The following is a 12,505-nucleotide window of genomic DNA, read 5'->3' as shown; positions in this document are numbered from 1 at the left end:
GCGCCGGCGGTGGCACAGCCCACTGGCTTCTCCAACCCACGAGGGCGGGTTATGTGGCCGTGCTGCGAACGTTTGTTCTCGGCTCAGAAAGGCGCCCCGGCCTTCCCCTGCCCCAGCGGCTCCCCGGGCGCTGCCGGGGCGGGACCGATCCGCCACCGCCCCTCGCCCTCGGCGGCGACGTCATCGCGGCGCGCCGCTGCGCCGAGGCCGGGGCGGCAGGGAAGCGGGCTGCGCTGGGGGCGGCGGGGCGGGGGCCGCGGCTCGCCTACGCCATGTCCGCGGAGAGGCGGCCGCGCCCGGGCCGAGGCGGCGAGGTAAGGGCGGCGGCAGCTCCTCGCAGTTCCCCGCTCCCTCCCCAGCTCCTCCCGGCCTGTTGCGTAACGGGGGCGCGGAGCCGCCTTCCGCGAGCCGCCGCCTCCGCCCGGCGTGGGAGCCGCGGGCGGCCTGCCTCGGCTCGCGGCGAGCTGCCTCGCTCTCAGCCGGCGGCCGGGCTGGCGGACGCCGGGCTCTGCCCGCGCAGGGGCGTCTGCGTGCGGCCCCGCCGGGCCGAGCGATCCGCGGGCCTCCGCCGGGGCGGGGCGGGTGACTCGCGCCGCGCCTTGACTCGGCCTTTGGTGGCGGACGGGGGAGAAGAGTCCTGCTGGAAGGGCGAAACCGGGGCGGGGGCGCGCGGGTGGATGCACAGCGAGTCACTTCCACCGCGCGGGGGGAGGCCCAGGCACGACTTCCCGTGAGCTGAAGCGTGAAAGCCGCCCTCTACGCAGAGAGCGGGCAGTCTGCTGCAGGGACGGGTAGGCACCGCTTTAAAGATGGGTGCACAAACTCTGACCGCTAACAGCGGCGTTGCGTGGCACATGCACCGTTGCTTCCCGGTCAGGCTCGGCGGCCGTTAAAGTTAGCGATTAGCCTGCAATCACAGTTGCTTCCTGTGACACGCTGCGTGTTTAGTGAATACGGTATTTCAGTCGTTGTTCAATAACGCTTTGCTTTAATTATCTCCCAAGCTTATCTTTTTCATATATATTAGTGTACTTAACTGTGCAAATTTCACATTTCATTTGTCGCTGTTACAACAGATACTCATTGTATATTTGGATCTGCCTGGTAAATTCAGAAACGGAAGAGTTTGCAGTTATTTGTAATTTACTTTAGGCTGTCAGAGCGCTATAAATGTTCATGATACAAGTGGCTGCTGATCCACTGTAGGATGCAGGGAGTCCAGTTTATATGCTCAAGCATTGAAATTACCGTTCAAATACTTTTAAAAGCCTTGTGTATTATTTAGTCGTTGAAATGGGCTTTGACAAGTGAAAAAATCCCAGTTTTCATGCAGTGCATCAGTTACCCCTAAATACACAATCAACTGTAGGAATGAATTGTGGCATGTATTAGGGTGAGTAAAGCAGTGTAACACTGTGACGGCAATAAATACTTTGAGTCTCGTTTCAATGTCCTTCCATATATACGTATCCAGTTTGAGTTGATGGTAATTCAGAACAAATGGAAAATTCGTCTTAATAGGTTTGTGTCAGAAATGAGAAGGCTATATAAGTTTTGATTTCAGACAGCCTGCCTTAAAATACAGATGTGCACAAAGCCATTATTGTTACATACTTCCAGTGTTTGATTTTGCAGTAGTGCTAGTATATGTTACGAGCTTTAGCTTATATTGTTCAAATCTAAAGTAAGAATTTGTATAATAGCGTTTACTGCATCTTGTGTTAAGTAAGCCTCTGCCCTTTCCATAACTGACCTTTGTGCGTATTTCATGATAAACGCGGGTACTGAAGGAAATAATTTTCCAGAGCAGTCACATTTCTGTTAGAATTCCTTGGTTTTGTTTCTTCCTCTTCCTCCATTTCCTTCTGGTGAGCTTTATTGTTTTGCATGTTTTGTTAGAAAAGAGCAAACTAACACTTTCCTATGACAGGTAAGCTCACAGGGATGAGTATTTTTCACTTATAACATTAATCTACAAATGCATGTAGCCAAAAAACGTTTTGTTTCTCAGGGCATCAAGTTGTCAGCAGAGGTCAAACCATTTGTTCCAAAACATGCGGCGGTAACTGTGGCATGGTCAGAACCCTCAGAAGCATGTGTCTTTCCTAGGTACTTAACTACATGCTACCCATTTGTTCAGGAACCATCTTTGGATAAGTATGTATATTTTCTGAATTTTATTTCTTGGGGGATTTTAACCTTCTGGTTTTGGACATTGAATACTCTTACAAAGTCAAAGCTCTGATACATTAATATTCTAACTGTAGAAACGCTTGTGCGTTGTCTTCATGATTTAGGTTTTTGCATTTATGTTCTTTGGACATATATCTGGTACCTTGTCTCTTGCTCCCAAGGGCCTTTATTGTCACAGAGCATTAAGGAGGATTTGTTGTAATGATTGATCTGGCTCATTTGTGCTTTAGAAGGATCTGAATCCAGTCCTTGGGTGAAAGAATGGTTGTGTTATGACAAGGCTGGGGTAAATATAGTCATATAAAAGGAAGAGGAAGATCCTCCAAGAAGGTTTCTCATGCTGTAAAACATTTAAATTATGTATGGGGCTTCTCCTGGATCTCCTCTCCACAACGCTTGTATCCCCAGAAAGGCATTTTTAGTAAGAATGCTACAGGTTTCCAGAAGTTTTTCTCTAATAAGGTCTGAAAAAAAAGGCACTCATGGTAGACTTGTGGAAGTATTGTTAATCCCAGAGCAAGCTAGAAAAAAGCATACATAGTAGGATAGGAAACAGTTGAGTCTTGTAAGAATCTTGTGATGTTACATAGTCTTCTAGTTGCTTCTCAGCTTCTCAGAACTCTTTTAAGCATTGGATTAATTTTGCAATTACTGTTATGTTATTGGTGCATCCTAACAAGTTCAGTTAGAGCCTTAGCGAACACATTCATAGTAGGCCTTCATTTTATCCAACAGGAAATCTCAGTATTTTCAACCCATTTTGATTTGTAATATAAATTTAACATTGAGGTGAGTATGGCCTGTTCTATGCATTAGAAAAAACACAGCATTAGCATTAAATCAATTAACATTGAAAAAAACACCAGCAGACAGCAGCAATATTCTGATGAACATTTTGCCTTGTTGGGACTGAGCCATAGTTAATTTTTTTACTCTCATTTGTTACTTTTGTTCTCTGTGTGTAAACTATGATTGTAAGAGTTGTTTTGACTACAGTCTATCAGAATTGCAACAGGCAGTAAGAAATGTGTTAATCTGAATTCTCTTGTTCTGATGGGAAGGTTTCTCTGTTTTTCATTATGTACCCAAGATTCAGAGGATGGCCAGTTCATGGTGACCCGCTTTAAAAACGAAATGCAACTTTCTTAAGCTTTCCTTTCTCCCTAATGAAATTTGGATCTTAGCATATAGTTTCTATACAAAATGTAGGAAGAAACTGGAAGGGAACTTTGAGTGTATATTTGATGGAAAAAGGCGTGCCCCAGACATACTATGTTTTCATAAACTGTGATGGTTAAATGCAGGTCAGTTAATAATTATCTTGTAATTCTGTATTGTATTTCATACATGTCTTATCCCCCATAAGGTGCTAGACTCCTACATTGTTATTACGGCATTTTAAGACAGGTTTTACTCTTTAATGTTTGTATTTTTGCAGTGAAGTATGTAGGGCATGTCACGTAGTTATACTGTGCCTTTGGTTTGTTTCACAAGAAAAACCCTACCAAAAATAAGTACAAAGAATCTTGATAACCTTAAACAGAAATGAGGACTATAACTGCAAAGCAGACTAGCTTTGAAACTTGGAAACAGATAAAATCTGTGTTTTAAAATATTTGCTGAACTGCATGATTTAAAAATTAATTATTTTTAAAGCAGTCTATAGCAGTGAGTAAATACTTAATTGAAGTAACATGGAATAGTTTTCTTTTGAAATACAGCTTTCTTGTTAAACAAATTATTTAGCCAAGGAATGATATGTTTATCTAGGCAACAAGTGTATGCTGAAGATTTGCCCTGGGATGACTTCTCATCTCTTTCTCAATGTCCATCACATAGTGTTCTGGGAGATCCTGCCTTCCGTGAATACTCCAGCTGCTCTTACTCACCTGATGTTGTTTCAAATGTATATCCAGTAGCTGGCCCACAATATCATTCTAACAACTCAACACACTATAATGGTTCAGGAATAGTCAGTGAATCTGCTGAGCAAACGTATCCAATCAGACAAGAAAGTAAGAATCTTTCGAAGGTGAGCAAATACATGTTTTTTAAAAATTAAAATTAAATTCTTATTTTAAATCAATCTTTCTAAATGTTTGGTTCATTTTTTAAAGTGAATACTCACTGTCTGTTCTTGTAGTGATAATTAATGGCATTTAAAGAGGATGGTAGTAATGTGCCCAACTTCAGATTTCAGAAAGGTTCAGGGAATTCTACAGTTCAAATTAATACAGTTTTTCAAGCAGTACAATGAGGGGAATTTAATTCTTTTTCCTCAGAAAGCAGCATCTGGGGGAAAAAAAAAGAAAATGAAAAGACCATTCATTTGTGAACTGTGCTTTCCTTTGTTCACTAGGCTTGGGGCGGGGGGGGGGGGGGAAGGGCTTTTCTTGAGCCCAGTGGCAGCTTCCATGCACCTGAATTAAGAGAGACCTGGTGGCTGTAATCAGCTATGTGGCTGATAAGTGATGAGACCACATCTGTCATTGAAGGATTTCCAAGACCTGCTACAGGTAGAAAACAATCCAGAAGAAAGTAGGAACTTGTGTTGGTGTGGAAAGGGAAGAAAGGTTCATGTTAGGAATGTTCTCTTTCAATCAAAAGTAAAGCAGATGTTCAGTAAACATCTTCTGTCATTTTTTGTGTGTGTGCCTCATTGGGAATAAATTGCCTGAAATTTGGATAATATTTTCAAATAAAAAATAGACAAACTCCTCAAAATATAAAAATCAGGGAAAAAAATCAAATGTATTCTTAACCCATTTCCCTCTGTGGTTAGACATTGTGTCTCTTGGATTTGTAAGGCTGTTGTTGTTTCCAACAGGTTCAAGTAATCTGTTCTCCAGGCAGATCCTTCTGGTGGACCTTACTCCCTAGGCAGAGGCCTGGTAACTTCACTGTGGTCAAGCTTGTGTAGAGAAAGTTGTAAGATCAGGTCCTAAGCATGCATTACTAGACATGAGATACAAAGGCTAGAGACGTAAAATTAGTAGTTTTCTTGCAGAGAGGAAAATTAAATATTGAAGCTTTCTGGGGAGATGATTAGCTCAGTGTTAGCACAGGTGATGTAGTATGAAGAAACTTAGTTTAGCTTCCGGGAGGAGTTCTGTGATCTTTGTTGGGCTGAGCTGTGTGCTGTTTGACAGTCTTTTTGTCATTGTTCCCTGTCATTTATTTTTTTGCGAGCTTGAAGAGAAATGATTGACCTTTGCAGCTTTGCATTAATTTGACCACGTCTCCTAAAGCTTTAACAATTTAACTTTTGGAGGTCAGGAAATGCCTTGTCCTCCCACCCAAGAAAATAACGTTGCTGCCAGATGTACTTTGAATATAGTCCAGCATCCTGTAATCAGAAAAAGTTAAGCCGCTCGTCTAAGTTGATGCAGTATACTTTGCATAGGTGCAACCCTAGTGCTTGTTCCTTGCCTGCCATAGTGATTCCTGAGCCCATCTCTGCCAAACTATGTTTCTTGCGCGAATCGCAAGGCTCTCAGGACTTTACAATATGGGTGAATGTGTTTCCTTTACTGGGGTCATATAGGTGTATCTTTTATCTGTCTGCTCCAAGTGTTTTGGATGTTGTGACATCAGTCTTCCCTAGTTTTGCCCATAATACGTAGTTTGGTCAAAAGATTGGAATGCTTTTAAGATTTTAGCCCTGTTCTAGAAGAAGCTCAATTTTGGAAAATTAGACTGGACGATTTAAGACCAAACAGTTTTAAACTATTGGAAATGGTCTGATTAATGAGATCTTAAAAGTACAGTTGTCTAGAAACATATGGAATAATCCCTCTTGCTTGGTCTATAGTATGTGCTAAAAATGGCACAGGTGACTAAGTACATAAAATTAAATAACAAATCTCTAACTGGCTCTAACATTGTGGTTATGGTATACTAACTATTTATGTTGTATTAACTTGATGGTCATGCTCCGGATGCAGAGGTAGTTAACTGTAACTCAGATTAAGGCAAACTTAATGACTTTACAAAGTTGAAGTAAAATCGACTAAATATGTCACAAATACTTGCAGCAGAGGAGATCAAAAGAGTGTGAGAAAAAATTAGAAAAGAAAAGGCATGATGGAGATGACTCTTCTGTCGGAATTGTGAATAGGACTTCATTCCAGACCTCCGCATGCAGCAGAGATTCCATGAAGCCAGGTACAAATGTGTTGTTTGGTTAGAAATACATCGGATAGATGTAAAATGGTTGGCTGTGCTATAGCCTCCAGTTTGTGGCCGTGTTTCTAAATCTAGAATAATTAAGGAAATTAAGGATTTCTTTCCTGTGTGGCTTTTTGACAAGGGATGGTGACTTAAATCTTTTTGCTTATTGAACAAATTCATGTAAACTAATATGAAAAAATTCCAAAGCAAGCATCTGAATTTACAGTTGCTTGTTGAGTTAGCGTTTTGTATACATGTTGATTATAACTGCTAGGTTGTTTTTTTTAATATGAGCTATGTGTAGCAATAGTTCTTGTGACGATTACTGTAGTTATGTCAACTAGTGTACTATAAAACATACCTAGAAATGATCACAAGCAAGTTTAATTATTTAGACTTTACACGCTTTATTCAGACAGGTTCAATAAAACTACAAACAAGAAGTCAACTCAAACTCCAAGAACAGAGTCTCTTCCTGCACCTGCATTTGAAGCTACCATTCTGGATTTTCACAAGCCACAGAGTTTGGGAAGCAGTAAGATACTGAATGTACAGCATGAAAGTGGACCAATATGTTCAGCAGAAAGTAACATTACGTGCCTTAGTCAACCACAGATGTCTCTTTCGTTGAACACAGAGGTTAGTTGATGCTTTCATGTTGCAGAACTCATAAAAATAAAACTTGTCTAAAGTTCAAGAGTTTCTGAATGCAAGTATTTTGCATTTAGTATGGTAGTTTAAGACCTGTTTAAGTATCTTGCAAGCAAGGAGTTTCATAGCTAGAGGTTTTATGGTTCTTTTTGTAGATGATGGTGTCAGTGCTTGCTGGCTCCTCTTTTACCCTTTCTCACTATTCTTTCCTTATCTGTGCTGCCAGTAGATAGGGGAAGGCCAAGTACTGTTAGAATTTAGATTGGTAATGGTATGGTCTAGACTTCTAGCTTGCCTATAGAGAGAGCATGTATTCCTGAGGTTTCTTACCAGCTGCTTGTTTTCTTTCTTGCCTGGAAATAATAGGTAAGCAGCCACTTATCCAATAGTTTTTAACAGATTAAAAAAAAAAGTCTGGAATATTGTACTTAATTGTTTTGTGCTAAACAATAAAAATAAGAAACTGAATTCCAGGCGGAGGAAAAAATATTGTTAAGATGTAAACATTTAAGTTTATTGTTTTTCGTGATTTCCTTGGTTCCCTCTTTGTTAGTAAATACAATACTAACACATCAGCAGTATGTCACATATATTGAATCAGAGTTTTCAACAGTGATTAAAGATTAATAGTTTTGGAGGATCCAAACAGCATAATATTTCCAGTGCCTCTCAGTGGAAAACTGCCTGTGATAGAAAAAAGACCTTTCTGCTGTCACTTGATTTTCTTTTTTCATTGCTAGTTTGAGTTTGATGATGGACTTTGTTTTTAATGTGCTTGGAATATTAAAACTTTTTCTTATCCATTCTTAGAATCATTGTTTGGATGCTTTTGTAAAATGTAAGAAGGCATCATCTTGCTTGTACAGCAGTGGAGAGGCATCTGCTTATATTTTGTAATGGTATAGGGTCGAAATGATGGTTGCCCTAAGAAAAGCAACAAAAAAAGTCAGGCTGCAAAATTCCCTACACCTTTATTATGGGTTTTTTTTATGTTTAGCTCTGTTTAGGTCAGTGATTTTATTCCTGCTTTTATGATACCTGACTGTCTATTTTACAGGAAGATACTTCTGCGGAAAGCAAAGCTTCATCAGAAACTTTAGATGAAACAGGAGCCCGCTTAATTGCTTCTTCATTTGATGGTAGAGGTAGGTGCTCCAGACAAATTATTTCCCCATATTTTAACTGCTTGCATCTCATCAATTTGGAAAACTACAGTGTTCTGAGGAGTTGTTGATGTGTAAAGTAAAAAAGGAATTAAACAACAAGCTCATTACAAAAGAAAAAAACCCAAACAAATAAAGCTGTATCAGTTTCTTTCAAATTAGGTGACCACTTACAGCTCATTCTTGCTTACAGATTTCATCAGCAGATCAAAACTGGTATTATCTTCCTTCTCTGTTGTTTCATTGATGCTCAAGGGCAAATATTGCTGTAGTTGCCTTCCACGTTGTTTAAGAGGAAAGAAAGTAATGCATACTGATTATTGGAAGTCTGCTGAGTTATTTGCAGATTTTTTTCAAGAATAAATGAGAGGTAAATATTTGATCAGTCTTGATAAGCAGATTTGTTTTAAATAGCTGGCAGTCTAGAGTCTAGTATGTACCTAAAAATTCTGTGGCATATGTTATTTCTGTCAAGTCTGTTAAACAAAGAAGGATAGCTGTGGAGAACTGTGATGCTGAAGTATCCCCTTTTTTTGTTTTGTTTATCTGTTGACTGGCTGTGGGGATGCAGAACTTTCCCCTCTCCCCCTCTCCCCCCCCAAATTGCCATAAACTATCAAGTTTCAAGTAAGTAAGTACTTAAATTTAATTGAAATACTCAAATCCAGAGTTGTGTGAAAAAAGGTTCGTTCAGCAGGACTCTGTCTTGGGAGCATCACGTGCATTGTGCATTGGATTGCCCAAGTGCCTCTCGCAGGATTTCTGTGTACGCGAAGGCACGCACCAGTCTGGACAATTCGGTTGTTATCTTCCCACTGACCTCAATAAAGATTCAGAAAGGACAGGTTAATCTGCTAGATTGCCTTGAAGGGCCTTCTAAAGATAAAGTTATTCCAGAAACTTTAGTCATCTGATAATGTTTTTTCCCCAAACACTATCCTCAGTTCCTATTCCCGCGCCACCCCCCCCACCCCCCACCCCCCCACCCCCCCCCCGGAATAAAGAATAGCTGTTTGTGGTGGGTTGACCTTGGCTGGCGGCCAGACTCCCGCCCAGCTGCTCTCTCACTCTCCCTCCCCAGCAGGAGAGGAGGAGAAAATAAGATAAAAAAGCTTGTGGGTCAGGATAAGGACAGGCTCACCAGTCACTCTTCACAGGCAAAGCAGACTCGACTTGGCAAAGATTAATTTGTTGCCCATTAAGTTAGGGTAGGATGGTGAGAAACAGAGACAAAACTAAAAACACTTTCCCTCCGCCCTCTCTTCTTCCCAGGCTCATCACTCCTTTGTTCCCAGCTCTTCTGCCTCCACCCTGTCCTGAGTGGCACAGGGGGATAGGGGTTGCTGTCAGTTCATAAGAGCTTCTCTCAGCCGCTCCTTCCTCTGCAGGGGGCACAGCCTGCTCCACCATGATCTTCTCCAGGGGAATCTCTGCTCCAGTGCCCGGAGCACCACCTCTCCGTCCTTCTTCACTGACCTTGGTGTCTGCAGGGCTGTTTCGCTCACATTTTTTCTTACCCCTCCCTCTCACAACTCCTGCACAGTGTTTTTTACCCTTTCTTAAATATGTTATCACATAGGCGCCGCCAGCGTCAGCTGTGTCTGGCGATGGGTCTGTTTTGGAGCCAGCTGGGGCTAGCGGTGTCCATCTTCTCACAGAAGCCACCCCTGCAGCCTCCCCCCTGCTACCAAAACCTTGCCATGTAAACCTGTTATGCTATTTAATTGTTCAGTGAAAGTTTTTCTCATTCTTAAAGGAAAATGTAGATTTTGTCTGTATTTGCTGTGTGTTAGGAATATTTACAAAATTAATTAAATGTGAGTTCTTTCAAAACATTGATATCTCTGAGTGGTAGTGGGTGAAATTCTTGTACGCTGAGACACATTAGGAAGTCTTGCAGCTGGTATATATGTCTGTAAAACTGGGAAGTTTTTAGAAAGTAGAAAGTACTGATGTGGCCTTGTACATGAAAGCTGTATGACTGAGTGGGATAAATATTAAAGGAATTTTGTATGTAAATATAGCAGAAGTTCATTATTTTAAAGAAAAATAGTTTAGAAAATGAGCATAGAATTATTTGTATGTCGTTAGTATGACACAGTATAGATTTCCAATTATAATTTAATTGGGCTAAATGTATGTATATAGTGCTGGACAATATATGGAGTAGTTACAATTCTAGAAAGCTTTATGGAGAAATTAAATGTGTGAGTGTCTTATTTCAGTCCTTCCTCAGAAGGAATATGGCTCTCTGCTGTATTTGCTAGTCCTTGATTAATTTATTACTGATGCTTTTTCTTTTGAATATTTGAGAAATATTTTTGAGACATCTTTGTATATCACTTTTTTTCCCAATGGCATTTCCTGAAACACCTGCAGATGGCTCTGCTCAGCCACATGTGTCTTGGGCCATGGTACTTTCACAGCCCCCAAAGAAAATTGTGTCACCACCAGCATCTGAAGGTCTTTCCAGAGGCAAAGGGAAGCAGGATAGTGAAGCAAAGGTACTTGGGAATTGTCTGCTCTGAACTAATTTCTGTCACTGTGTGATTGTGTCTCTTGATGTGAGACATTGCTTTTTTTTTCCTAGGCTGTGTACAGTGTTCGCTTCTAATGTAACTTTTAAGAAGTAATATAAAGTTACCTTGTCCTTATGAGAATTTTTCTTCTCTTGTAGTGGAAAAGAATAATAAGATGTCAAAAAGACAGTGCTACTCCAGCAACACAAATATCAAAAATAGCTTATTTGAATACATTACTTTCAGGCTGGATTTTTTTTCAAATTCCTGACCCTCAGAATGAGACATGAAACATAGAACTCTTCCCTTATTTGGGTGGATATTTCCTATTGAAATGAAAGTAGTTCCGATACGTTCTGATAACCATGTAATGTGCTTCAGATGAAGAGTTTTTGCAGTAGCTCTGAATTTCTAAGAGATCTTGAATTTTCCTTGTCCGCTTCATATCCTAGCCTGGATTGGTTAAGATACCCTTTAGTTGTATAAGTGTGGTCACTTGCATTTATTTTGGTAGGTGATACTGAAATAAATCAATTTCTAATGGTCACGCCTCATGATTTTTTTCAGCAATCGGAAACAAAAAATGACGCTAGTGAAACTGAGCCTGAAGAAGGGTCAGAAAAGAAGAAAAAAAAGAAGAAAAAAAAGAAAAAAACAAAGTCACCCACTGATGTAGAGAAACCTCAAAATGCATCTACTACAATACAGGAACCACCAAGGATTGAGGTACAGTGAAGAGGTTTTTGTTGTTCTTCTTTTAAATGTTATGAGTGTATTGGAAGACCAGATGTTAACACAGCTTTGTGCAAATTTAAGTTCAAATCCCGTTTGTAGAGGATATTGGTTCAGGTTCATTTCAGTTGAGATGTGTTTGTCAGAAGTTACTGGTAGGGAACGGTTGTGCCTTTTGACTTACCACATATTCAGTGGAGTGCAGAGAAGTGCAGAAGAGACTTAGGAGCAGATTTGGAATGATGCATCTGGGAGTCTGGATGTTAACAGATAACAAGAGAAGTCAAATTTCCTAAATTAAAAATATTCTGTAGTAACTGTTTCAGAAAGTAAAGTGCACAAGGGACGGGGGATATACTGGGTACCATAGCGTGCCACAATTTTAAAGAATGTGGTACTGGTATTACAATTCCACCCATCTCACATCTGGAAGCAATTTCTATGGAACACAGTTGTCACTGCTTACATTCCTGATTGCTAATTCCAGGTTTTTTTCAAATTCATATAGGTGTAATATGCATATTAGTATTTTGATACTTTTGTGTATCAGTATCGTGAAGGCTTTAGACTCTCCCACATTAGAGAATTGTGTATGGTCTGTGGTTTGACAGTGCTTCATTGAAAGGCCAGTATGTTACAGCACTGTGTACATGTGTTGATTTATATGTTTGATCTAGTGTACATAATGTTCAGTCTGTGAAATGACAGCATAAAGAAGCCTTCCTGGCTGGTTTCTGCTTTGTACATTTTAACGTGGAACATGGAGCAGAACTGTGGCCACATGTTCTTTTCATTGTGTGCTTCATTGTCCTGGAACAGCACAAGAAATGACTGTTTACAGACCTCTTTGTCAGAGAATTATGGGTAGAATCAAAGATCTGCAGGGTCTTTCCCTCATGAGAACATCCCCATTTTTACTATATGCTACCATACAATGTCTGACCTGTGAATGACTTATCATCTAAACAGAAAGAGAATGGCAGGAGTCATGGAAAATAGTAGGAAGGTAGTGGGTCTATTGAAGACAAAAATGCAAAAAAAAAGGCATAGAACCATGGAACAGGACATACGCATTGC

At 40.5% G+C, this 12,505-nt stretch overlaps 1 protein-coding gene across 27 annotated transcripts in view; it reads left to right on the top strand.

The window, feature by feature from the left end:
* The first annotated feature begins 201 nt into the window (after positions 1-201).
* SECISBP2 (SECIS binding protein 2) overlaps positions 202-12,505 on the top strand; it is a 46,723-nt gene continuing 34,419 nt past the window's right edge. For 10 of the 27 annotated variants that reach the window (XR_012670881.1, XR_012670882.1, XR_012670883.1 and 7 more), the window contains exons 1-8: positions 205-314; positions 2,012-2,157; positions 3,964-4,225; positions 6,228-6,357; positions 6,779-7,002; positions 8,072-8,159; positions 10,557-10,681; positions 11,264-11,422. Coding sequence is in view for 24 of the 27 variants with exons in the window: in XM_075136720.1 (XP_074992821.1) it covers positions 273-314; positions 2,012-2,157; positions 3,964-4,225; positions 6,228-6,357; positions 6,779-7,002; positions 8,072-8,159; positions 10,557-10,681; positions 11,264-11,422 (1,176 nt within the window). In the remaining 3 variants the exon portion in view is untranslated. Of the gene's footprint in view, positions 315-418; positions 792-2,011; positions 2,158-3,018; positions 3,498-3,963; positions 4,226-4,529; positions 4,710-6,227; positions 6,358-6,778; positions 7,003-8,071; positions 8,160-10,556; positions 10,682-11,263; positions 11,423-12,505 lie in introns of those variants that run through there. The other 17 variants (XM_075136726.1, XM_075136718.1, XM_075136740.1 and 14 more) reach the window with 14 other exon arrangements.

The sequence above is a fragment of the Calonectris borealis genome, chromosome Z, assembly GCF_964195595.1.
Source record: "Calonectris borealis chromosome Z, bCalBor7.hap1.2, whole genome shotgun sequence".
In the NCBI taxonomy this organism is placed as follows: domain Eukaryota; kingdom Metazoa; phylum Chordata; class Aves; order Procellariiformes; family Procellariidae; genus Calonectris; species Calonectris borealis.
The sequence above is the reverse complement of the archived record's forward strand: the minus strand, read 5'-3'. Positions and strand labels throughout refer to the sequence as shown.